This window comes from Aspergillus wentii (assembly GCF_001890725.1).
Source record: "Aspergillus wentii DTO 134E9 unplaced genomic scaffold ASPWEscaffold_10, whole genome shotgun sequence".
Lineage (NCBI taxonomy): Eukaryota > Fungi > Ascomycota > Eurotiomycetes > Eurotiales > Aspergillaceae > Aspergillus > Aspergillus wentii.
This window is the reverse complement of record NW_024467841.1, coordinates 679,850-705,169: the sequence shown is the minus strand read 5'-3', so window position 1 is coordinate 705,169 and position 25,320 is coordinate 679,850. Positions and strand designations below refer to the sequence as shown.

Sequence of the window (25,320 nt, the reverse complement as noted above, 5' to 3'; positions counted from 1 at the left end):
GATTCGTAAGTCTGCTGAATGCTTTCAAATACCAAGAAATCCAAATGACATTGTCAGTCTTAAACTTTCATTTCACACTAAATGAACTGCAGCTGAATAAGTATTCCTCAAATGACAGATGAAGATGACCAATCAGCAATGCCGGGCAACATTCTTGTTGATAAAACATGCCAGATGAAAGCAAGGCAATTAAATGTTCTTCCGCCACAATCGATAGTCTGACTCGATCGCATCCCAAGTGGGACGGTGCGTTGGCGAGCTGAAGATTAGCCTGGAGACTATCGCGATGGGATCCACCCAGCTGAGATCCTGCAGCTGGCAGTGTCCGCAATAGGAAAAAGGATCAACGCAGATTAGGCACTGGTCATGAATTGCAGTATTCCATTGGATCGATATCGATTCATTATCCACCGTTCGTCTGCTTCGTGGCTTCAGCTGAGTTGATCAAACCTTGTTGTAGCGGTGTGACTGTATCTCTATATAACCCATGTACCTGCCTGTTGATGCAGTGTCAATCATCTTTGCATCCTTCTTTGAATCACACAATGCAGTCTGTCGAAAGTAATTCTCCGTTCTCCTTTGAGCCGTATCTGCTCTCTCCTCTTGACCATGCTGTCATTCCTCTGCCCATGTCTGTTCTTATATCTTTTGAACTAAACAGTCCCATCAAAGCAATCCGCATACTGGACAAAGGCATTTCGTCTCTTGTTCACCGACTCCCTTTTCTTACTGGCGATCTTGTCCTCACGCAAGTCGACAAGAAGAATATCCTTAAACTACAGCCTCCTGCTTCTCTGTCTACATGTCCTTTACTCCAAGTCAAACATCATCCATCAGAATATCTATCTCATCCCAAAGGGACTGGCAATAAATTCTCCTTTGATGCTCTCGACGAGCAAAACTATATCCCCATTCCGCTCGACATCCCACCAACACAGCCCCAGCCTATCCTCCGATTCCAGGCAAATGTCCTGCAAGATGGAATTGTTTTGTCTGTCATCTTCCACCATCTCGCCATTGATGCTGCTGGCCTTCAGAGTATTCTGACGTATCTGGCGGCGTGCTGTCGTGCTGCTTCATCAGAGAACCAGTCTATCAAGTTCTTCACAAACCCAGAGAAAGAGCAAAAGGCACGAAATCAACTGTCTAGACTGGCCAACGAGACAGATCCGGTTGGATACAAAGGGCCATATGAAAAGACATCTTCAGAGAGCTTAGATGGCCCAATTGCTGAAAATGCAACACAGCGACTGGTCTTTCCAGCAGAGAGGATAGAACGCATCCGCATGGCCTGCATACTGTTATACTCGGAGCAGACAGCATCGGATCCGTCTTCATCTCCCATCAAACTATCCAGCAACGACATTGTGACCGTCTTAATCTGGCTCTGCGCAGCCCAAGCAGAACATCCTGTCCCTCACCAACCATCCCCATCACTAGTCTTCCTCGTCAACATCCGACCTGTCCTTCAGCCTCCTCTCCCCATGACATACATCGGCAATGGAGTCATCGCCGGCGAAACAACCTCCAAGCGACTCACCACACCCAAACCAAATAAAACCCCATCCCACCACGGCATAACAAAAGACACCATCTCCCTCATCCTCCACCTCGCCCTCAAACTCCGCAAAAGCATCACCTCCATCGACGAAGCATACGTCGGGCGCATCGCCGCATCCGCCCATCAGGGCCTCCCCTCCCCCTTCAACCCCAGCAACATCGTCGTGAGCAGTCTACGCAGTATGCCCTTCTACGGTGTGGATTTTGGGCCTGTGCTGGGTCATGGACGAATGCTGGATGTGGTTAATCTACGATTGAAGAATTTTGGGTGGATTCTGCCGGCGAAGGCAATGGGGGATGGGTCGAGGTCTGCGCCGTGGGAGGTGAGGATGACGATGGAGAGGGGGGCGATGGAGAGATTCAAGGCGCATGAGGTGGTGAGATGGGCGACGGGGGAGGATAATCTAGCCAAGTTATAAATTCATTATATATCTGATCATTTAATAATACACATAAGATAAATGCCTCATCTTCTTTATCTTCATCAGATAGATATCCAGAAAGGCAAAGCTAACCGTATCTGGTAAGTCATTGTCGATCATAATTTCTCTGCCACTTCAACTCGTCATCCCAACGATCGCAAAAATAAATTCCCATCCAGACCAGCCGGGGCGACAGCTTCAATAAAAATAAAAAAATATACAAGATGAAGGCCACTCTGCAGACTACTCTGGCCGCAGTGTCCATCACTCTCTGCAGTGCGACTTCTGCCTCATCTTCCGCCGCTGCCGCCCCGACCGGCGATGTCTTCCCCTCGGGCTTCGACATGACGCGCAGCTGGGCCAATCTGAGTCCCTACAAAGACGCAGACAGCTTCAGCCTTCCTAAAGGCGTGCCCCAGGGATGTGAATTGTCACAGGTCCACGTGCTGCATCGTCACGCGCAGCGCTATCCCACCGACTACCCCCTTGACGGCGAGGGGATGAAGGATTTCGGCAGCAAAGTGGCCAATTACTCCAAAGCGCATGGCGGTGCCCAGATTGGCCGTGGTCCGTTGAGTTTTCTCGATCGATGGACGTATGCGTTGGGGGTGGATGAGTTGATGGAGACCGGGGCGTCGACGGAGGCCACGGCTGGTGCTAACTTTTGGAATAAATACGGCCGATTGTTGTATCGTGCTGGACCGAGTACGCCTGCCTGGGATGAGAAGCTGAACAAGTTCACGAATGGGACTGAACGGCCCAAGCCCGTGTTCCGGACGGCGTCGCAGGCCAGAATTCTCGAGAGTGCGCGCTGGTGGCTCAGTATGTCTTCCCATTGTGGATCTGTATAGATGCTGACTGCGATCAGGTGGTTTCTTTGGCAACACGGGCGCCAACAGCTCGTACGATCAGTACGATCTGGTGATCATCCCAGAGACTTATCCTTTCAACAACACTCTGGCGTCGTATGAGTCTTGCCCAGGCGATATGACCGAAGGCGACGATGCCGCCCAGGAGTTTATTCCCAGATACACCAAAAATGCTGTATCTCGTCTGTCAAAGTATCTTCCTCGCGGCTTCAACTTGACTTCCTCGGATGTGCTGGCGATGCAGAACCTTTGCGTGTACGAATACACCAGCTTCGGCGGCTCGTTCTTCTGCTCGCTCTTCACCGAGCAGGAATGGAAGGACTATGCGTACAACATCGACATCCAGTACTACGGCGACTATGCGTATGGCTCTCCTACAGGCCGTGCCCAGGGTATTGGATACATCGTTGAACTGGCAGCTCGACTGGAACACAAACTGCTGTTCACCAGCGACACGAGCATCAACTACACCTACGACAACAACATCAAGGACTTTCCCCTCCACCAGCCCTTCTACATGGACATGTCGCACGACGACATCATCCTGTCCGTCATCACCGCCCTCGGCCTCGATTACTTCAAATACGGGCCCCACGGGCTCCCCTCCGACATCGACCACGCCCCGAACCGCAACTTCACCCTGTCCGATATGACCCCCTTCGGCGCCCGCTTCTTCTCCGAAATCTGGACCTGCCCGGCCAACGTCTCCTTCACCAACCTCGACCCAGTCGTGTACGAGAACCCCGACTTCTCCTGCTCCAACACGACAACCGACTACATCCGGTTCGTGCTGAACGGGGCGCCCCTTCCGACCGATGGATTGGTGGGCTGTGAGCATGCGAAGAATGGGTTCTGCGCTGTCAAGGACTTTTTGTCTGGGGTGCCGCAGTTGGAGAAGGATGCGCAGTACCAGCATGCGTGCTTTGGGAAGTATAAGACGGGTAGTCAGGTTGGGGATGGTGCGCCTGAGTCTTGATGAACTGTATTGATAGATAGATAATTGCTAGACTAGAATCTGACATGATCTACTTTGAAGCTATCACACACAATCATACTTGACATATAAATCAGAACAATCAATACATTGAACATCCACGCATAGTAAGAAGCCGCAGACGGTTGGATATGGTTTGACAGATAGTCCCGTGATGCTTTGTCGTGGGTTCATGAAAAACGGTATCCCTGGACGGAGGAAGTGTGTACCTGGATGAGTATACTGGTTCAACGCTGCGTAAGTCATCCTTCCATATACATATGAGTAACTATACTAAAAGAAAAAGGGCAGCAAGGAAACGTTTACTACGAAATAACGCATTCATGAATGATCCCGACAGAAAGCTCTCCCGCGCACGAGCGGAGAGTGGATGAACCACGTCAAGATCGGATACAGCCACCAACTAAAAAGCTGCGTAACTTGCCGAGTACATGAATGAGGAAGCTGGGAGATGTAGTGTTTGAGCGAAAGGATGAATCTAAAGGACATTTTTCTGAGTGGGAGAAACCGGAGTTTCTCATTGCGGTTGTGCGGGACATGTTTCAGGTGGGAGAGCCTATAGCATTGTTCAGACATATACTGCGTCTGTATAGATAGTTGAATAGCTTCAGTTGATAATGTGCCATTGGCAATCAAAACAGATTCAGTGACAGCTCAAAACAGTCAAGATAGGCTTCCCCGCATTAGCGGGGCTTTATCGGATCGTCCTTTTGCCTCTTTGCTTCTTCCTTCTCTTCTTCTTCTCTTTTTATTCCCACAACTATTCGTATATCACAAAATGCTTCGCAATCGCACTCTCACCGGCTGTGGAACGTGTCGTTCTCGCCATCTGAAATGCGACGAAACACGCCCCGTCTGTCGAACCTGCCAACGCCTCAACCTGGTGTGTCAAGGCTACGAACCGCGATTTAAATGGATCGACCAGGATCAGAAGAGCCCTCCTGCCGATGAATCGGAGGTGAAGACGTTCAGACGGCCATTATTCCAGTGTATTTCCTACTCTTCTTGTTGATGAGTGATGATGCTGATGATTGCAGCGGAGGAGCAAGAGTTGATGACACGCATCACCGCCGACAGCCTCGGGAAACTGACGGCGAATTCTGCGCTGGCCAGGCTGGAGAACGAGCAGTTCAAGACGGCGGATGGGGTGGACGGGGCGGATTTCGAGGTGTTCAGGGGTCCGTTTGGGGTGTTGAGGATGTCTGAAATGCCAGTTGATGTTCCTGTTCCGGTGCCTGAGGCTGTTCCTGAACCAGAGGTGGACGTTCCAGAGGCCATCGACGTGGAGGAAATTGAGGCTATCCCAGAAGAACCACTTCCAGCCGAGCAATTCAACGACTGGGAGATGATGTGGCCCATCCATGACTCGGCCATCGACTCTCTGCCTCTGCTGGATGACACTCGCACTGATTATCCCGACATCTTCACCCCATTCGACAACCCCGACTCTTTCCCTGCGTATCTATCCCCAATGCCGTTTTTCGATCTCCCTGGCACAGAAATCATCCCGTCGCAAGCACCATTCCTACTACGCCACTTTAAAGAGAATATGATATCCCTGTCGTTTCCGCTGCGGAATTGTCGGAAATGTCCGTGGCAGACGATTCATCTGCCCAGTGCGATGAGCACGTATGCAGAGTTAAGTATCTACAAAACAGCCAGCCATACGAAAATGTCGCTTTTCTACTCGTTACTTGCGGCGAGCTGCTTTCATCTGTCGACGCAGGCGCAGCGATCGTTTGATTGGGATAAATTGGGGAATACATATACGGAACTGGCGAAGCAGAAGCTAAAAAGAGCCTTGAAAGAGGAGGTGATCGGACCAAAGAAGGCGAGATATAAAGAGCTGCTCATGGCTCTGCTGTCTCTCGTGATGCTTGCTGTATGTTTCCCTATCCTTCAAGAGACTGAACTAACAAGATAGATCCTCAATGGCAAAGACATCGACGCGCAGGTCCTCCTCATCGACGCAGAGTGTCTCATTCGCATGCGAGGACTGCCCAAACCACGCAAATCTGTCAAACTACGATCCCTACACCATGTCTACACCTATCTGCGCATCATGGCCGAGAGTACCTGCGGCTGTGCACTGTTGAAGATGCGCCCGGACCGACCGTCCTCAAGTCTCTTCTCACTCGAATCATCGTATCTCACACCGCGCAGCTTCCGAGTCGCAGACTACTCCACCGACGCGGATCTGGATATGCAGTTGGAGAAGAGCATCGACATGGGCTACAACGACATCCACCTCGAGGTGATGGGCACGTGGAAGGAAACGCTGTATCCAGAGATATACGGGATTCCAGAATCGCTGATGGCCCTGCTCTCGCAGACGATCCGACTCGCCAACGAGCAGGATCTCTTGCATGAGAATTCCACCATCAACACCGACATCGCGATGAGTCTCAACCGGCGCGCAAAACTTCTCGAAAAACCCATCCTGGCGTGGGAATTGCCCCATCAATCACAGTCTCTCGATGACGTCCTCGCCGAAGGAGATGTTGGACGTACCAGCGCAACTTACTACATGGTTCTCGCCGTCCACCAAGCCCTCATCCTCTTCTACTACCGCCGCATCCGCAACATCCACGCCTCCATCCTGCAAGAAACCGTCCGAAAAACACTGGGGTATCTGGTGCAAAGCGACCAAGCCGATCGAGGATGTGCGATCCCCTGGCCCGGTTTTCTGGCTGCGTGTGAGGCGTTGGATCCGCAGTTGCAAAGTGAATTAGCCGGGTGGCTGCGGTCGACGGGGCAGAGGACGGGGTTGCGGTCGTTTATTACCGCTGCGGAGACGGCGGAGAGGGTGTGGAGGGCGCGGAGGGACCGGGAGGATTATACGCTGAGTTGGTTGGAGGTGATGAATTCGAGCCAGTCGGCGATCATTGCCAGTTAATTTTCTGTTTTGTTTTCTTTCTGTTTATCATCGTTTGGCGTTGACTATTTCGTATCTTATCGAGTCTGGTGTTTGGTAAGTTTGGGTGGGGCGGAGTCACCTTCCATTTCGGTTCGACATTCTGGATGCGGTTTTGTATAGGATAAGGAGTTTCTTTTTTCTTTTTGATTTCTTTTGATGACTGTAGTCGTTACCAGCTTCCATTCATGTATACTTATATCATCGATGAGGGGTTGAGGGGTAGAGGGTATGGAGGGGTTGAAGATATATAGATCCATCATCACCAGCTTACATCTATTCATCTTAAGATACTAACATCCTTTTATAAAACTACATTTTCAATAATAAATCATACAAAATGTCTGACCTCGGCGGAATCCTCGTCGCCCTCATCACCCCCTTCACTGCCAACGGCACCCAAATCGATGCTCCAGCCCTGGAGACACACATCAACCGCCTCGTCGCCGCTGGCATCCACGGCCTCGTCCCCGGCGGCAGCACCGGCGAGTTCACAGCCCTGTCGATCTCCGAGCGCAAGCAACTCACCGAGCTCTGCGTAAAATACGCCGCTGGCCGTGTCCCCGTTATCGCAGGCATCGGCGCCCTCTCCACAGCGGACACCGTCGATCTGGCCGCCCACGCTGCCTCCGCCGGCGCCGCAGCCCTCATGGTCGTGCCCCCCTTCTACGACGCCGTCTCGGTGACAGAGCTTCACGAACTGCTCAGCGCCATCCACAGCGCCTCCAACCTCCCCCTCGTCTACTATCACATCCCCTCCGCGTCCGGCACAAACCTCACCCCCGACCAGATCGCCGACCTCCGCAGCGTCGGCGTCAAATACCTCAAAGACACATCGGGCAACGCCCCCGCCCTGACTGACCTTCTCTTCTCCAAACACGAGCACATCACCGCCTTCAACGGCTGGGACACGCTCACCTTCTACGGGCTGGCCGCCGGCGCAAAGGGCTCCGTCTGGGGCGCCACCAACATCATCCCCGAGGCGTCGAGTGCGCTGTGGGAGGCGATTGCCGTGCAGGGCGATCTGAAGCGGGGACGGGAGATTTGGAGTAAGATCTTCCCTATCTGCAAGTTCCTGGAGTCGCATAATTATGCGGCGGCTGTGAAGACGGGAATGGAGTTGAGAGGGTGGCCGACTGGGGGGTTGAGGAAGCCGTTTAAGATGCTTGGGGAGAAGGAGAGGAAGGAGCTGGCTGGGTTGTTGAGAGATGCGGGAATTGAGGTTGTTGCATAGATATGTTATATTATCAAGTAAATTGAATTGTTGTTTATATTGATGATCCTTGAATAAAAGTATACATTCTGTAAAGTACTATATACATGGAATCATATAGACTATCTAGTATGCCTACTATATCTAGAAAGCACAAAAGATATAATATAAGAGAACACCGGTAAAGTTAACAGCTTGACTGAATTGACTTGGACATACCTAAGTTGCATACAATTTAATCTGTTGAATGACTTCAATGACAATATCACTTCAGATGGAATACATGAGATATAGATATCTATAAAGTACTACAGTTTGCTCTTCTCCAACTGCACCGTCTTGGGGATGTTCTCCTCCAATGTCTCTCCCTGCGGCTTCCAGTCCAGATACTTTCTCGCTCTCTCTCCCTTCAAGGCTGCATTGGTCCCCCAAAGCACGCCTCCATGGCCCATCAAACCATCCGCCTCGGCATGAGACACAGACTTGACCTGATCATTCTGGATAGATCCGCTCTTGACAGCTGCGTTGGCCACCAACTGCGAAATCTCTCCGAATGGCTGTGCCTGTTAGTATACTCCATCAGAATAAGTAGAATGACTTACTCGGAGCCCATTTTCAGGAAAGTAAATCCCATTTCCATTCCACAACTGCTCATTCTCATCTCCAGCCAGTGCCTTGTCAGTCAACCGGGCAAACAAATCCCCCACATCCCCAATGTGCACATTACTCCACCGACTCGCCCCCTTTCCAACCTGAATAACCTCTCCATTCTGCATCCCCAGGCGAGCCAGTTCCGGAATCTGAATACTCCTCTGATTGACCGGTCCCTGTCCAACGCCGTAGATGATAGGCGGGAAGATCAGCGCCGTCTTGACGTTCTGCTTATTCAAGCTCAAGATGAAGTTATCGACGACTCGAGCAGACGAGTACTTGCTGATTAGCTCCTTGATGTCTTGGATATTGCTAACATCGCCGTAGATCTTGTCGGATGGTTCACCGTAGACTTTAGCTTCGATCTCGGGGAAGGAGAGGACGCTGGCGCCGGAGATTTGGAGCCAGTAGACTGTTTTATTTAGTATTATACTGGTATGATAGATATGATGGACATACCGGGTTTCTGTCTTCTTTCAATTCCCCTCGCGATCGCCTTGACGCTCTGGATATGCTTCGAACTGGCCGCGTCTGCATCTATCAGCATAGTCTACTATCCAAGGCAGGGTGTACACACTGATGATAATATCAGCCTTCGCAGCCTGCTCCTCGATCAACCCGTCATTCTCCAAATCGCCCAACGTGATTTTGACACCAGGAAGTGCATCACTGATTGTCTTTGCTTTACTCTCGCTGCGGACGAGAGCTGTGATTTCGATGTTGGGGTGTGCATGGCGGACAGAGTGTAGCACCTGGCCACCGATGTAGCCTGTAGCGCCGGTTCTTTATTGTTAGATTATTATAACCAGATTAGATGAGATACTTACATGAATAGTCGAGACATTATAGTTAGTTAGATAGTTGTTGGTAAAGTGTAGATGTTGATGTTGATGAGAAATGAGGGGCATTTGAATTGCCTCAAGAAAGATGAATCGGGCAGGTTATGCCGACTACCCCTCATGACGAATGCAACTGTCTATTTTGGAATGAGATTATAAATCTATCCATTTATAATATGATTCATATTTATTTTTATTCTATTATAGTTTTTATTATCTTTTATCAGATTGTTCGACGATGATGTCATTGAAGCTACCCAAGGTCCTCCTGTACTAACCACTAACCATACTAACTGTATGTAGTATACTATCGATATCGAATAAACAATACCTCGTTTCTACTTCGCTATGGACCATCTATATAACAACTTTATGACTTGTATACCTTCACTCATAGCAACATGATAATCGCCGACTAACCCCGCATCGGGGATTACCAATCGCCGTTTTACGGGCGGCACAAAATGAAAATAATTTAAGTCTCTTCATCTTCATCTTAATCTTCACCTTCATCTCTACACTCTCTACATCCTCCATATCTACTCATCATGTGCATGAAAGCCAGCTGCTCAACCTGCAGTAAGTCTTCTATCCCATCTACATCAACAACTCTAACAATCCAGACAAAACCACCTGGTGGGGCTGTGGCAGCCATATCCCCTCCGTCATGGATGCGATTCCCGACAGTGAGCGATGCACCTGTGAGCCTCAGGTCGAGCGGGAGGGCAAGAAATATCCTCCCAAGGCCAGTTCGTGACTAGCTGGGTTGTCTTGTGAGATTATCTAGGATTACTGGATGGACTGAAAGTGAAAGGGGGTATGAATGTATTGTGACTGTTTATATCAATACAGCAGTGTGGAAGCACCCTCCATGCGAATGATTGACTGGAGACTTTATCATCCTCTTCATCGAGCTCATCAGCTTCATCGTAGAATTGTGCTTTGGAATCGAATCGAGACTGTTGGCATACGTCGCCACGGCAAAGGCAGTCGCTTTCGAGTTGATCAGAAATGCTTCGTGGTTGAGATTCGTCATGTTGTCGCCTGCTGCGTGGTAGTTGGCATCGTATGCAAGTCCTTCTTTTCCTTTGAATACTTCAGCATCCTCCTTGGACATGATCTCTTCTGCGCCGGTAAAGAGTCCTCCAGCCGGGATGTCATTCTCGATAAACGCCGCATAATCCGATCGACCGTTGAATTCTGTCGCCAAATAAGGCAGATTGATCGAGTCAAAATAACTCTCAAACAGATGCTCAATCTCTGCAGATCCCTTTGGCCCAGTCTTGTTATAGTCCGACCCGTCTCCGTCGTAGATCATCAGAGCGTAGTTGGGAGAAGCGATCATGTCCATGTTGAGATACAGTCTGATGCTATCCAAGTCGGTCTCGTTCAGATTCGAGACATAATGGTCACTGCCCAGCAGTCCGAATTCCTCTGCCGTCCAGAAGAGAAAGCGAACGGCATTCTTGACCTCAAACTGGGCCAATGCTTTGGCGATGACGAGGTTACTGATAATACCAGATCCATCATCGTTGATTCCTGGGCCGGCTTCGACAGAGTCCGTATGACCTCCCAATGCGACGACGTTCTTTGGATCGCCTCCTTTGGTCTGCGCGATCACATTGTAAGTCGTGCGATTCTCCATCAGACTGTTGATATACAACTCTGCCATCACAGTCCCGCTTTCCAGCCGATTGAAGAGACTCTGTCCATCCGAATGGCTGATCCCAACTATGGGCGCATACGGCCCCAGTGGACTGGAAGACGAGCCCAAAGTCCCACTCATCGATCCATCGGCATCGTTATACACGATGGCAGCAGCAGCACGAACAGATGCAGCCATCACCGACTTTTCGCCAAACGTGCACACTCCCCGTTCAACCAGAGCGATCTTGCCAGCGACATCAGTAGGATAATCCGCCGCATTGCATCCCTCGTTGTCAATCACGACGACTTCCGCAGTAACATTAACACTAGGACTATATGTCATGGCGCCCGCAGCGATACTTCCACCACCAACCGTCAATTTCTGCTCACTCTTTGTCCAGAGATGTGTCTGCGGCTGCTTGACGACATCGTAATAGCCAGTCTTCTGGAGTTCGTCGTAAAGATAATTGATTGTGTCCGTGTGCGCTGCACCTCCGAAAACGCGATTCCGGTCGGGATAGGAATAGGCAAAGTCTTCGAGTATCTGGGCCCCGTGGAGGAGATCGTCGAGGTTGATCAGGGAGGGGAAGGTTTCCTGTCTTTGTTAGCAAAAGTGGGAATGGTAGAGCAGGGAATGTACAGGAGAAACGGGAGGTTTGAGGTCGGAGAGAGCGAGGACGATCGGAACGAAGGATATCAGATAGAGTGGCTTCATTATGGATGATTGTGGTGATTATGATGTGGATGGATAGAATGTTGTTGGTGTTGATGAAGATTCGCGGTATTTATGCCTCATCGTCGCTTCCTTTTCTGTGTTGAAGATAGTGCATATTAAACATCTTGGCTAGACAATCTATAGTCATCTGATAGTCCATTCAGGTGTTTGCTGTTTGCCAATATTGCCAAGTTGTTACATTCGGACTTGGATGTAACGCGGTTATAGTGTTGCCAATGAGTCTAAATAAGTCTAGATTGAGCAATATCTCAGCAATATAGCAATAGCAATACAACCCTAATAATACACAGCAATAACAATCACAGTAACGCCTTATTTCCCCTCCTTCAGCTCACACATCCACCATCCACACACCGGCTGGATCGAATCCAACGCAGCCTTCCCACTCTTCTGAATAACCTCACCACTCGACGACGCCCGTATACCCACCATCCCAGCTACCATCATTGCCTCATGTATCACCCCAAATTCATCCACTTTGACCGGCACGGAAGAGTACCCGACGGGAATCTCGTCAATATTGACTTTGTGATACTTGACCCCGTCCAGCAGACAGCCTGCTTCATCCCAGCCGAACGTGTGGGGATAGAGACACTTGCCGTCTTCGTTCCAGAAGCAAAACGCCGTCACCCAGCCGGAGAGAAAGCTTGGCCCGCTGCCGCCGGGGATCCGATGGGCGCATTTATTCCAAAAGTGGCGCACTTTGTCGGAGGTGGGATTGTCGAAGGTGGCGATGAACATGCGCACGATGGGGTCGAGGAGCTTGGCGAATTGGGCTGGCTCTTTGCCGAGTGTTTCCAGTTTGTCGAGTTTCTTAAGTAGCATCTTCCAGTCTTCGCGGTCGCCGAGTAGTTCCACGCTGGGAATGCCACATCTGAGGACTGCTTTGTACTTGAAGTACTGCTGCACACTGCCCATCATGAGAATGGATGCAACAATCCTATCACACTCCGTCGTCGTGCTAAAATCAGGCATCATCCACGACCGCAGATCAGCGTCGATGGCATTCTCTTCAATCAACCTCCCCATGCGCATCGCTATATCCCCAAAATCCGCAGTCTCCATCGTCGCATTATCAATAGTCACGAGCTCCATCTGACCATCATGCGCGACAAACCGCGATCTGAGCTCCTTTGCATGAGCTTTAATGTAGAACGCCACCTGATTCAGGATAGACAGCCAAACATCCTCCGGGCGAAGGGTGAGGTTGAAGTGGCAGCTGTAGGCAAAGTAGATGGAGCGGACGAGGCCATGCTGGGATGCGCTGATGTGCGTTTTGGATAGGTCATCGGTGGTGAGGCTGCTTTGGATGATCTTCTTGGTGGCACGGCTTTTGTCAGGGCAGGACCTTCGGAGGTGTTCTGCTGGCGTGCCGATTCCATCTTGATTCCATCCGTTGGCGCCGTGAGAGGCGATTTTTGTTTTGACTGGCATGTTGTTTTTGTCAGTTAGATAAGTTGTCTGGAGTGGTTTGAAATACAAGTAGAGATATGAGTAGAGATAGTATTCTAGTCAAGAGGGAAGTATGAATCACAAGTCATGAATCATAAACTATATTTCTATCTGTTGCCTGAGCCAGAGTTAGCATTTCCACATTGGGATAAAAAACAATGTGTTCCATGGTACCCTCAGGCTGTCATGACTACTATCTGATGACTAGACAGCATATATTTAGGTTGGCTCAGAGCTCAAATTGCTAGCGTAATAGTAGGTAACACTCCCTATATCTAAGACCCTTCTGGGCTCTTTGTCCTATTCTCAATGTTATGATGGGCTCCCTTGATAGGAAAGCACATGAATTGGTACAATTCTGATGAGACTATCGCGGATCTGCAAGGTAAGATGCCCAACCCGTGTCCCCGTGCCCATCATCTTAAGCTGCAGGAACTGGACGAGCATGGGGGATTGCTGTTTGTCGATGCGAAGGGTGTCCCCAAGTATCGCCCGAATTGGTATGTGTTACTACTGGAATCAATGGGAGGCTAGGCAGAGAGGAGACGACGCTCTCGATATTTGGCTACTTTTGTGGTTAATCCGCATGCTCTGTTTGAGTATTAGGGCTATCTTCAAGGAGTCTTTCTAGTGGTATACTCCGTGGATAAGATAGCTTCAACACTATGACTTTTGACTCTGATTTTCAAGTAGACTCATATCACATTTCCCCATAATATTGGTCATGTCTCCTTTGTTTGTGGTTTTTTATTTGGGATGATACTTATGTTGAGTCACGTGAGAACGAGGATTTTGTCCCAAAACAGAATCTGACGACCATCACGTGCCACCACCCACCATCCATTTTATCTTCATTTCCACCAGCATCATCAACATAAAATAATAGAAAAATGGGCTCAAAAGAGCAAGGCCAGTTAAAAGAGCTCCCCATCGAGCCCAAAGGACTCCTCTGGCAAGACGACTTCGTCACGCCCGAACACGAGCAACGCCTCATCTCCATCTTCCGCGATGAATTAACATGGCCCGATCGCCCCGGCCGCATATCACTACATTACGGCTACACATTCGACTACAAAACATTCGGCCTCGACCCCGACATTCCCTACAAGGAGTTCCCGGAATGGCTGCAACCACTCATCCCCACCACCGAGTCTCGGCCGCCCGAGCAGGTGTGTTTGCAGTATTATCCGCCGGGGAGCGGGATTCCGCCGCATGTAGATACACACCGGGCGTATGACCAGCTGTACGCGGTGTCGTTTGGGGCGCCGGTGATGATGCAGTTCCGGCGGGGGGAGGAGCGGGTGGAGGTGGATTTGGCGCCGCGGGCGATGATGCAGATGACGGGGGATTCGAGGCTGCATTGGACGCATGGGATTAAGAAGCGCAAGAATGATACGCTTCCGGATGGGACGGTGAGGCCACGCGGGGATCGGTGGAGTATTACTTATCGGTGGATTCGAGATGGGGATTGCGAGTGTGGGAATCTGGACCTGTGTGATACGGCTCAGCAGAGGAATGGGACGGAGAAGGAGAAGAGGTCGGTGATCGAGTTGGCGAAGGCTAAAGAGCAAGCTGCATAGTGATGATTGTCCATTGTATATAGACTTAGAATGCCCAAGACAAAAATTAAAGATCTATGCACTTGTCGCATCGATCACTATAGATGGAAAAAAAACAAAAAGAATGACCAGACTGGGGTTCGATCCCAGGACCTTATCGGATTCAGTTTACACTGTTAACGATACGTGATAACCAACTACACCATCCGGCCGATCTTATTGACGACCTTGGCACTTTAATGCTCCACTAGCCAAGTAGGTTGTCCCACATCACACAGTACTCGATTTGCTGTCTGTGATGCAATCTCGCTGTATTCATTTTTCTCCAACACTTGCCATGATTATTCTATCTATAGTTGAAAATATACGAGCAGAGAGGAATGAGCCAGGTACAACGCAAACGAAAGCATCGACATCCACTACGTCCCGTCGCAGAAGCCGCCGGCTTCGTGGCCAGGCTGCTGCTGATGACAATTCTCCCGAAGCTCACCCAGGTAATCATGGTCTATGTATGGTGAATGGTCTGTCTGTTGTAAATGATCTGTATGTTGTGAATGATCTATCTGCGGTGAATGATCTGCCGACTATTTCTAGTGAACTGGCTGGGGATTCTTGGCCAGGACTAGAGAAACAGGCGAGGGAAAGGGTCAATGGATGCATCCTTGCCAGCAGGTCTAATGAAAAGACTTTGATTCCCTGCTTACTGTCGTGCCTTGAATGGCTTCCGGATGGTGGACGAGAGTCGATGGCTAGTGACGCAATAAACGCTCCATCAGTATATCGTGACCTTGCTAACTATTCTTAGTAATAGCAATGGCCAGGACCCCTAGATTGACGAGCTCACCACATTCGAGATCAGATAATGTGGAAACTGGTGCCATCGACGATGAGTACAGAGCTCAGGAGAAGGATTTTCGAGCAGCTTGTCTTCATGCTGTGATGCCTGCGGATCTTGAGGCAGCCCATATCATTCCCTTCTCGTACGGGTCATGGAAAGATTCTCAGGTATAAACATCTCCACATCTTGCTATTGCATGTCAATATGCTGATTCATATCAGGGACTCCCGACGAAAAGAGGGAAATGTTCGAAATATTATATCGATTCTTCCCTGGGGTACGAAAAGGTGGAATGAGAATTACACACATCAACGATCTATCGAATGGCATAACTCTGCAAGATTCAATCCACACGCAGTTTCGTCGTTTTCAGTTAGCTTTTGTGGCCACGGTAAGTAGAGTTAGTCGACAGTCATGTCCCAGGCGTTCTGACCAGTAGGCTATAATAGGGTGTGGCAAACGAATACAAGATAAAGGTCTACGATGATTTTCCAACGGCATACCGAACGTTCGTCCAAGACTCAGTCACCTTTCGCAATGCCGAGGGCGACGACAACGAAAGCCTCCCCAACCCAAAATTTCTCGAATGCCACTACAGGTTGGTGGAAATACTCCATTTATCCGGAATGGGGGAATACATCGAAAAGAACTTGAGAGACTGGGAGGAACTTAGGGATGCCTCGGTGGGTGAACAGGTGCAAGAAGATGGCAGTACTGATCTTGTCCAGTATGTACGGGCCACCTTCTGGCAGTCTGTCAACGCATAGCACTGTGGTTTTCGTCTCTGTTTGTTTCTCCTTCGCTTTTCTCCAGCTGTTCTTTCTTTCCAGTTTGATTTCACATCATTTTTTATCCAGTGTGGAGGGGTCTCCTTTTCCTGTTCTCCCTTGATTCCCCTTTTTAGTTCTTTGCTTGTCAGATTAGATACCCCATTACGCTAAAAGCTGAAGAGAATCATTCAAAAGCTCTTGAATACCCTAAGCTTGGCAAATAGCAGCCCCAGTCGTAGATAGTCAACTCATTTCGCAACGCAAACCAATATTCAAAATCGGGCCGGGGGGGGGGGGGGTCACTGTCATATACATCGACATGGAAGTACGCAGGGGGTAAGTGAGAGTAATGCATTAAAGGACTCACCCGTAGCTGGATAACTGACAATACATACAAAGACGAAGAAAGCCAAAGCAAAAATCTACGCTTTGGTTTCCCCGAACAGGCCCGCGCGCACAAGACGTGATCGCCTCGCAATCAACTCGGCCAACTGCACCATCGCCAACGGACCCATCAGCTCATACATTTCCAAGCGAGAATCGAGATACGAAGAGACCCAGTTTCGTAGTTCCACCGAGATCAGCGAGTCTACGCCATACGTAGCCACAGGCCTTGAGGCATCGAGACCTTCCTCCGGAATAGCGAGTAGCTCGGAGACCTTACGTTTAAGCGCGGCGTAGGTCATCTCACAGGCGGTCGTGGGGGTCTCTGCAGATCTCAAACCGTGCTGGAAATCGTGTTCGTCTCTTTCGGTTTTGGCCCTCTCGGGCTGTGCTTCTCTGGTGTAGATGTGGGAGAATCTGGCATCGACGCGGAGATCTGTGGTTTCGGGGGCACCTGAATCAGGGTGGGGGTGTGCAATATCAAAGGCAAGATGGGCTTGAGTGGGCGGGCCTTCGTTTGAGGGCTGCACAGCATGGCTGAGTAAGGCGAATAACTCATTTTTCTTGATCGAATCCGTGGTTGTTCCTACGTCGATACATCGGACTGTCGACTTGGTGCCAGCACAGTGTCGAGCATAGGCACACTGGAAGGCACACGAGGCTGCAGAGAGCCCATGGCCGGATGATCCGAGGGTACCAGCGCAGCTTGATAGCATGATAAAAAAGTCCAAGCCAGGGAGGGACTGTTCCATGCTGGTGATGGCAGCAATTCTTTGATCCGTGCCGTCTCGCCAGTTTTCATACGACATCGTACCCAGTGCTTCGTTCTGATCTGGTTAGCTTTGAGCAGCCAGATAGGATGAGGGACTCTTACAGATCCTTGGTCACTCGCACCGATTACACCTCGCACTGAATGAGGATGAGCCGCGCCACGAATGCTCTGCACATTTTCCAGACCAGAAGCGCTCTCTTCCAAAATGGTCAGTTTGACGCCGACAGTCTTCATCTCGTTAGCAAGACTTGCAAAATGAATAGCGCTCCCAGACGGGGAAAGCGTGATTATATGCTTTGCCCCCGACTTTGCTAGGAACTGCACCATCGCTCCACCGAGTCCATTAACTCCACCGAGAACAACATAGGCTGCATTTCCATCCATTGCTGCTGGTTTCGGGTGAGGAGGTTGTACCTATGAGAGTAAGCAGTGCTTCAGACAGGGAATTTGTCATCGCCATACCTTCAAGGGTAGATCGGGGAGAACGTCCATGACGACCTTGCCCTTATTCTCACCCGCATGCATGACCCGCAAGCTCTCCTCAATCTCCGAGATTGGTGCCGCACTGATTGGTTCGATAATCGGGTCTTTGGAGTTCTGTATTAGCGAATAGGCGCATTTCATAACGTCGGCAAACGCCCGAGGCTTGTGCTTTATAAACTCGATCAAATCAACGACGGCAAAGCTTCTGTTACGGGCGAGATACTTGGTCTCCAGTCGAGCATTCTTCAGAATGTCTGTTTTCTCAATCTCGATGAGTCGACCAAACGGCGCGAGGACAGCACAGCTTTGGCGGACTATATCGCCGGTCAATGAGTTGACAACAACGTCGACTCCCTGCTGATTGGTCCTCAACATAATCTGATCGTCAAAATCGCTGTCTCGGTTGGAGAAGACGTCCTCATCAGGAATGTCATATCTCTCCTTGATGAATTCTCTTTCTTCATCGCTTGCAACTGTCACCAAGATGTGCTCGGCTCCGAGGTACCTGGCAACCACCACCATTGCCTGACCGACAGCTTCAGCAGCGGAATGAATCAGAATCGAATCCCCAGATTGGACGTTCGCCACGTTCTTGAGACTGTGTATGGCAGTGGCATAAGGGATAGGAATCGCAGCTGCGGCTTGCAAGTCGACGCCATTTGGGACTGGAAACAAATTCTGATAATTCAGGTTACTTTTTAAAGCCAGTCCATCTGGACCGATGGCACAGACAGAGTCGCCGACTGAAAAATGTTTCTTTGCGGCCTCTCCAACCTTGGAAACTACCCCACTGCCTTCAATCAGGAGGTTTGAAAGCCCCTCTAACTGGCCCGTTGCAGTCATCATATCGTGGTCATTCAGCGATATATGCCGCATCTCCACTTGAACCTGATCGGGAGTCAACGGGGCACTATGAACGGTGCTGTCATCCCAGTACAGCGAGCTGGGCAGTCCAGTGTTGCGGATTTTCAATTCGAGATGACGGCTCTTGTCGAACCCTTCCTGGATTTTGGGATGGTAGTTTGATGTCGAGTCATGAATATAATTGTTCATCGTGTCATCTACAATCAGTCTCGGGACAAGAACCTCATTGTTTCGAATGGCAAACTCATACTCAGTGGCTGACAGAGGGGATTTACAGTTGGCGAATACGTGGCTGTAGATCCGACAGATATCAGCCGCATCCTGGATGCTGGACGTTGCGTTTGGATCAAGGTCCAGGCAAACCAGGTTCAATTCCTTTCTTTCGGACCGTAGCGTTCGTGCCAGTCCCGAGATGAGCGAGCGATGGGGATCTGTGTATTCAACTGCGCCACCTCGAGTGACCCAGAGGACGGAATGAGCCTGGCTCGTGATATCACGGACCTTGTCCCATTGTGCCTTGGACGGCGAAGTCCAAAACGGACTCGCTGTTTCCAGAAGCATGATGAAGGCACGATGACCTGGTTGTGCCTCGAGTAAATGGGACTGCAATGCTGCGCATTCATCGTCTCGGCTGATAAGCGATGCCAGACGATCCGATAACTCAGTGCTCTCGGCCGTATTGACAATGACTACCTCTTCTGCTCGCGGCTTGGTCTCAGGCAAGGCAGTCGAGACAAGAACGCTCATCTCGTGATCTACCTCTGTCTCATAGTCTTTGATCTCCAAAGACACACCAGAGAAACCACTGTCTCTCAACACCGTGCTCCAATCATCGGGCTTGAGCAGCGGTGACGATACCCGGCCTTCATCGACACCAGCCCACCAGCCTGATAAAGCGCCGTAGAATCCCCAGCGCAGCGACGGGTTGGTGATTTCCACAAAGGCCAGCTGCCCACCGGGTTTCAAGAGAGATCTGAGATTGGCCAGGCTCTGGGTCAACCGTTCTGTGGCGTGGATGACATTGCTCCCGATGATCAGGTCAAATGAGCCCAGCGCGAAGCCCTGCGCCTCGGGCGGGTTTTCGATGTCCAGCTTTTGAAAGTCGATAAACCGTTCGTACTTGGCCAGTCGTTCTCTCGCACGCGACATGAAACCCGTCGATATGTCCGTGAACACAAACCGTCCCCAGTTTGCACTGGTTTGAGGATGCGCATTGTCGTTGTAGAGCGCCTCGATGAATGGCAGCGTGAGACTGCCCGTTCCAGCGCCCACCTCCAAGATTCGCATTCCCGGGTTCTTGAAATGGGCTAGTTTGGCCCAGCTGGCGAGCTGCGCGTTGCATCGAGCACTGTTCTCGTCTTCGAAATAAACGCGGTGCAGCAGGTCGTTGTGCATGAAGACTTTGAGTGGCTCCACCTCTCCCAGCACGATCTGGCCAAGATGGCAGCCGACATGGACAACCCATTCGCCCACTGCCCCTGCTGCTCTGGTGTGGTCTTTGGCCTCGTCGGTCACTGGCAAGGCACTATCGGATCTTACCGACCGCATCCAGTTTAGAAGATGCTTCCGGTATCCAGATACCTTGTCCTGGTCCGTCACAGTGAGGCTATTGACGGTTTGGGTGATGATGCTCCTACAGAACGGGTCGCATACGCGTTTTAGATGATGCTGGGGGTGGCTTCCGGAAGTCAGGCTGCCACGATTCAAAACGCTCGCAGTAGGAGAACAAGATGGATCGAGCCCCCATTCGAGGCGATGGCATAGAGGCTGGCTTGGTGCATCCTCATCTGTCTCCCGTGAGCTGTCAAGGACGGTGTAGATCAGTCCCTTGGCTTGAATCAACGGTCTTTCCCGTGCACAGTCACCTTCAAAAGCCACCAGACTGGCAGAGTACTTCTCAATCCCGAACTGTTCGACCTGGTTCTCAACTGCAAGATCTTGACCTGGCTCTGATGCAATTTCAGCCATGATCTTCAGATCGTGGATTGCTGTCACGACTGCAGCGCTGTGAAGTTTCCCGGCAGCTTGAAGACCGGGGAGCGAAGACTGGAAGCAAGAGTCGAGGGTAGCAGGATGAATGCAATGGCTCTCCTGATGCTGTGAAGGCATGGATGACTTGACGTCGGGAATGGTGACGGAGCATCGCGATGCCAGGTCCCCGGCAGATATCTCGGACAGGCTTGCAAAGGGCCCGGAAAGTCCACATCCAAGAGACCACATGCTGTCGTACCACTTCTCTACATCCATACTTTGTAAAGTTGCATTGGTTCCTTTCCTATAAGGCTCCTGGTTGAGCTTATTGTTGACTTTCTTCGCCTCAATCAGTCCCCAGCAGTGCTCCGTCGATTCTCCCTGAGGGGTGCAACTCATGATACGGAATTCTCTCCAGTTTTCTGAAGACCGGTGGGCCGAGTATGATGCCGGTCGAAGTTCAATAAACGTCTCGACCCCAGTCGAGTCGTCCGGAATGAGCAATGGTCTGTTAATGACGACATCCCGGAAGTGAACGCACAAGCCCCTCCAGACATGGTTTCCACTTGGAGCCTGCTGCTTCAGTGCCTCCAGTGTCATGGTGATATATCCGGTTGATGGGAAAACCATCTGGCCCTGAACCAAATGGTCTTTCAGCCAGGGTAACTCAGACACCCGGAGATAGTTCCGCCACATTGGCTGGGCGTCAATATAATCCATCACCGGTGAGCCCAGCAGATCATGACGAGGAAACTTTCTGAAGCGGTATGCCGTGCTTCGGCGAGATTCATTCCAATGACGAGTCTTATGGTTCCAGTTATAGGAGGGGAGATCTGTCATCACCACGTTTGGAAACGTGCCTCGCGGGTTGTTGATCGCCCCAAAGTCCACCGTGACGCCGTGGGAAAACAAATTGCCCGCCAGTGACAGACTAGTTGTGGCAGCACTCTCTCCTCTCCTCAGTATATTTTCATAGGTGGCCAGATGGGTGAGATTCAACGCTCTCACAATCTCGAGTATTGGACCACGCAGAGCGCTATGGGGCCCGATTTCAACGATGCAATTCAGGGCATCGATCATTTGGCCTCCTGGGAATGCGGCTTCAAGTACTCCTATCAGAGCATCTGTGAAGCGAACGGGAGACAGCAGATTTCTAACCCAATAGGATAAGTCCATTTCATCGCCTCGCACCGGCTCTCCGGTTACAGAGGATACAAAATGAACGCCTTCCTTGACTTTCCTCGGGGTAATGCTGTGAAGAGTCGAGGCGTAAAACTGGCTAACACGTTCCATATGGTACGAGTGGTACGCGACGTCTACTGCCAGAAGCCGGTTGAAGATGCCTTTTTCATTCAGCGGCTTCTGCAGTCTCTGCAATGCATCGCGGTCTCCCGACAAGGTCACGCTCGAGGGGCTATTGATGCATGCAATGCCTACCTGCGTGCCCTCAGTCTCAACGAACGGCCTTGCATCTGATTCGGACAGCCCAACAGCGAGCATTCCACCATTAAGCCCTGGGTTCATTGCCTTGAGGAGCTTGGCAGCACTGCCGCGGAAATATGCTACCCGAAGTGCATCCTGACTTGTCAAGACGCCCGCTGCATATGCCGCCACAATCTCGCCACTGGAATGACCACAGACAAGATGTGGGGTGACTCCCCACGACTCCAGAAGGTCGATGAGGGCGATCTGTATGGCGGTGGTGCATGGCTGAGCCAGTTCTGCTTCGTTGATTCGTGATGACTCTTTGGTTTTGGACAACTCAGACAGCAGTCCCCAGCTCGCGCCAAAACCGATCAAGGCCTCTTCGGCAGCATATAGAGACTGTGCAAATACAGGGTACGACTGGAGCAGTCCAAGACCCATGCATGCCCATTGTGCTCCTTGGCCTGCATCATGTCAGTGCCCAGTAGGATAGGACCAAGGAGCGGATGACATACCCGTGAACACAAAACAGATACACGGCTTCGCTACTGCTTTGGTGCTTCTCTCCACTCCCTCTTCGATCCTTCCCAGGCCCTCCAGAAGCTCCTCTCTCGTGGCTGCCGTGATGGATGATCTGAAGTTGAAGTGGGATCGTTTGGAGCAAAGGGTGAATGCAAGGCTGTCGAGGGGTATTACGGGCTCCTTGGACAGATGCTTTTTGAGTCTTTGGGCAAGTACGCCCAATCTTTCATCTTGACGGTGGGTCAAGACAAAAAGACGGGGTCGCTCCTCGGATGCGTGGTGTTCAATGGCCTTTGAAGCATCGGGGAGGTATCCCAAAGGTCCGTCAACGATGAGGTGAGCATTTGTACCCCCGTATCCTGTGCTGTTGAGAGATGCCCGTCGTTTCATCTGTTCGGGCCATGAAATCGCCTCCTCTGCGACCTGCATCGTGAATATTAGTTATTGCAGACGAACTGTTTAATGCAGAGACATACGCAAATCCCACGTCCCTCCAAGTCAAGATCCTCCCGTCGAAACTTGAACGTTGGATTGGGAACAATGACTCCTCTCTCCAGCATCAAAACCAGCTTTATTAATGCGGGTAATCCAGACGTGTTTTCCAAATGGCCCAGGTTGGATTTCACACTACCCACATATAAACCATCGGCCTTCTGTCTACCTTCACAGAATGTCCTTGCAAAGGCTTCTGCTTCCGCTTTATCGCCCACCTTGGTTCCGGTTCCTGGCCCAGTCAGTATATCTTTGTTCCACGGGAATGGACACTTTACCATGTGCCTCAACATAGGCTGTCTCCCTGGGATCAAGACCCGCAGCTTTGTACGCCAAGCGGATTGTATCAATCTGACGATCACTGCAGGGCATCGTGATTCCCGGTGTTCTTCCATCCGACGTGATGGCGCAGCCACGAATCACTGAGCGGATCGTGTCTCCATCACGGAGGGCTGCATTAAGAGGCTTGAGTATGACAGCTGCCACGCCTTCACCTCGCCCATAGCCAGTCCCACGAGAGTCAAATGAATGGCAACGCCCATGAGTGGACAGGAATCTGTAGAAAGCTTCAATATATGTGCTAGCGTGAGTGTGAGAACGCAAATCACACTCACTGCATCGCTGAAATAACCGAACTCTTATCCGGGTCGATGAGAAGGTTTGCACCTCCCACCAATGCCTGGGTGGTATTTCCCAAATGGATATCTTTACACGCCTCATTTAGAGCAACAACCGTGCTGGAGCAAGCCGTGTCGATGCTGACACTGGGGCCACGCAGGTCAAAGGCATATGAGACGCGGTTCGACATCAAACCCGGCCCAGTGCCGGTGAATCGATAACTCCACAAATGTTAGCTTCTGTCACCCGATACATTTGGCAATACTCCATACCCTGGAGAGGTCTCAGGATCCCGACCCTGAATCTGCTCATAGTCTTGGTACGGTACAGCACAGTAGACGCCAGTCCTGGAGCCTTCGAGTTCATCAAAGCCCATTCCAGCATTCTCAAAGGCTTCATATGCCACCTCCAAGAGCAGTCGGTGGTGGGGATCGATCGCCTTTGCCTCAACCCCATTAATGCCAAAAAACTCACTGTCAAAGACAGCCGGATCTTGGTTCATCAAGTGAAGGCCGGTGGGATTAAACTAAACAAGTTGAATCGCCTGGTTAGGGAGGAAATATATTTACAGTCATTCCTGCACTCACCGATCCACTCAACTCTGGCTTTGGATGCCAAAACGCGGCCAAATTAAAGCGATCTTTGGCATTGTTGGTCCATCCAGATTGGCCTCTGGAGAGCATCTCCCAAAGACCGGCTGGGCTGTCTGCGATGCCAGAAAAGCGACATGACAAACCCACAATGGCGATTGGCTCGGTAGGACCAGACTTTGGAGTTGGATCGTGCATTCCGTCAGGCTGTGAGCCAGTCAAATAGCCTAACTCAGATATCAGTAAGCGATGTAAAGTTAGAACCCATGATGGCTATTCACGGTCTCTTATAATACATGCTACTAGCAATTCTATGCACATACCATGGTCATGCTTTGGATTATTCGCTTCTTGCTCAGCTGCTCGATCATTTTGTAACCCTTGGGGCTTGTCTTTGTGGTACAGTGCTTCGTTGAATGTGTCGAGTAACTGGTCAGATACTTATTATCCCTTTCCTCCTTGCACGGTGTTGCATGACAGAGCTGGCCTGCATATCCCGGTTTGAAGTTTGCGGCGGCTGCTCCTAACTTATTGTAGCGTCATGCTTTCCTATGTCACACCTTCTAGTATCTGACTATCCCTTGATTTCTTTCGATCTCAACATTCTTACCAACTCTACCAGTAACTAATCAGTTATCGAGAAGTCACCTGGACTCCATTTTCGCCTCTTATGCAAATAATAATTTATCTCCACGAACTTGATGTTTTTTTTTTTTTTTTTTTTTTTTTTTTTTT

General features: G+C 50.4%; 12 protein-coding genes and 1 non-coding gene across 13 annotated transcripts; 8 read left to right on the top strand and 5 right to left on the bottom strand.

The window, feature by feature from the left end:
• Positions 1-545: 545 nt before the first annotated feature.
• Positions 546-1,979, top strand: ASPWEDRAFT_73335 (uncharacterized protein; the record flags this gene model as incomplete). The annotated part of the gene is made up of 1 exon (XM_040839313.1): positions 546-1,979. One exon carries the CDS (start codon positions 546-548, stop codon positions 1,977-1,979), a length of 1,434 nt encoding a protein of 477 aa, XP_040683632.1.
• A 159-nt stretch (positions 1,980-2,138) lies between these two features.
• Positions 2,139-3,925, top strand: ASPWEDRAFT_165747 (histidine phosphatase family protein). Its single transcript, XM_040829916.1, has 2 exons — positions 2,139-2,804; positions 2,851-3,925. The coding sequence occupies exons 1-2, from the start codon at positions 2,207-2,209 to the stop codon at positions 3,825-3,827; spliced, it is 1,575 nt and encodes a 524-aa protein (XP_040683631.1). The 5' UTR covers positions 2,139-2,206; the 3' UTR covers positions 3,828-3,925.
• A 686-nt stretch (positions 3,926-4,611) lies between these two features.
• Positions 4,612-7,061, top strand: ASPWEDRAFT_144015 (Zn(II)2Cys6 transcription factor). Its single transcript, XM_040829457.1, has 3 exons — positions 4,612-4,834; positions 4,883-5,727; positions 5,770-7,061. Exons 1-3 carry the CDS (start codon positions 4,624-4,626, stop codon positions 6,739-6,741), a joined length of 2,028 nt encoding a protein of 675 aa, XP_040683630.1. The 5' UTR covers positions 4,612-4,623; the 3' UTR covers positions 6,742-7,061.
• Positions 7,062-7,099: 38 nt separating this feature from the next.
• On the top strand, positions 7,100-7,993 carry ASPWEDRAFT_122004 (dihydrodipicolinate synthase family protein; the record flags this gene model as incomplete). The annotated part of the gene is made up of 1 exon (XM_040829124.1): positions 7,100-7,993. One exon carries the CDS (start codon positions 7,100-7,102, stop codon positions 7,991-7,993), a length of 894 nt encoding a protein of 297 aa, XP_040683629.1.
• Positions 7,994-8,280: 287 nt separating this feature from the next.
• Positions 8,281-9,467, bottom strand: ASPWEDRAFT_55458 (uncharacterized protein; the record flags this gene model as incomplete). Its single annotated transcript, XM_040838215.1, has 5 exons — positions 8,281-8,529; positions 8,575-9,035; positions 9,083-9,154; positions 9,201-9,406; positions 9,451-9,467. 5 exons carry the CDS (start codon positions 9,465-9,467, stop codon positions 8,281-8,283), a joined length of 1,005 nt encoding a protein of 334 aa, XP_040683628.1.
• Positions 9,468-10,010: 543 nt separating this feature from the next.
• On the top strand, positions 10,011-10,219 carry ASPWEDRAFT_55457 (uncharacterized protein; the record flags this gene model as incomplete). Its single annotated transcript, XM_040838214.1, has 2 exons — positions 10,011-10,041; positions 10,086-10,219. The coding sequence occupies 2 exons, from the start codon at positions 10,011-10,013 to the stop codon at positions 10,217-10,219; spliced, it is 165 nt and encodes a 54-aa protein (XP_040683627.1).
• An 81-nt stretch (positions 10,220-10,300) lies between these two features.
• On the bottom strand, positions 10,301-11,824 carry ASPWEDRAFT_121719 (M28 family metallopeptidase; the record flags this gene model as incomplete). Its single annotated transcript, XM_040829105.1, has 2 exons — positions 10,301-11,704; positions 11,750-11,824. The coding sequence occupies 2 exons, from the start codon at positions 11,822-11,824 to the stop codon at positions 10,301-10,303; spliced, it is 1,479 nt and encodes a 492-aa protein (XP_040683626.1).
• Positions 11,825-12,154: 330 nt separating this feature from the next.
• On the bottom strand, positions 12,155-13,364 carry ASPWEDRAFT_144002 (DUF4419 domain-containing protein; the record flags this gene model as incomplete). The annotated part of the gene is made up of 1 exon (XM_040829456.1): positions 12,155-13,364. The coding sequence occupies exon 1, from the start codon at positions 13,277-13,279 to the stop codon at positions 12,158-12,160; it is 1,122 nt and encodes a 373-aa protein (XP_040683625.1). The 5' UTR covers positions 13,280-13,364.
• Positions 13,365-13,565: 201 nt separating this feature from the next.
• On the top strand, positions 13,566-13,969 carry ASPWEDRAFT_300079 (uncharacterized protein). The gene has a single exon (XM_040833353.1). It carries the CDS (start codon positions 13,659-13,661, stop codon positions 13,926-13,928), a length of 270 nt encoding a protein of 89 aa, XP_040683624.1. The 5' UTR covers positions 13,566-13,658; the 3' UTR covers positions 13,929-13,969.
• Positions 13,970-13,976: 7 nt separating this feature from the next.
• ASPWEDRAFT_46686 (uncharacterized protein) lies at positions 13,977-14,996 on the top strand. The gene has a single exon (XM_040836818.1). It carries the CDS (start codon positions 14,188-14,190, stop codon positions 14,875-14,877), a length of 690 nt encoding a protein of 229 aa, XP_040683623.1. The 5' UTR covers positions 13,977-14,187; the 3' UTR covers positions 14,878-14,996.
• Positions 14,982-15,068, bottom strand: ASPWEDRAFT_t219. Its single transcript has one exon. It is a non-coding gene; the product is annotated as a tRNA-Val (tRNA).
• A 405-nt stretch (positions 15,069-15,473) lies between these two features.
• ASPWEDRAFT_165726 (HNH endonuclease signature motif containing protein) lies at positions 15,474-16,461 on the top strand (the record flags this gene model as incomplete). The annotated part of the gene is made up of 4 exons (XM_040829915.1): positions 15,474-15,604; positions 15,662-15,861; positions 15,933-16,085; positions 16,144-16,461. The coding sequence occupies exons 1-4, from the start codon at positions 15,574-15,576 to the stop codon at positions 16,459-16,461; spliced, it is 702 nt and encodes a 233-aa protein (XP_040683622.1). The 5' UTR covers positions 15,474-15,573.
• A 425-nt stretch (positions 16,462-16,886) lies between these two features.
• ASPWEDRAFT_55453 (uncharacterized protein) lies at positions 16,887-24,917 on the bottom strand (the record flags this gene model as incomplete). The annotated part of the gene is made up of 10 exons (XM_040838212.1): positions 16,887-17,675; positions 17,723-18,034; positions 18,083-22,827; positions 22,879-23,308; positions 23,362-23,609; positions 23,656-23,933; positions 23,992-24,216; positions 24,268-24,521; positions 24,583-24,792; positions 24,909-24,917. 10 exons carry the CDS (start codon positions 24,915-24,917, stop codon positions 16,887-16,889), a joined length of 7,500 nt encoding a protein of 2,499 aa, XP_040683621.1.
• Between the last annotated feature and the right edge of the window lie 403 nt (positions 24,918-25,320).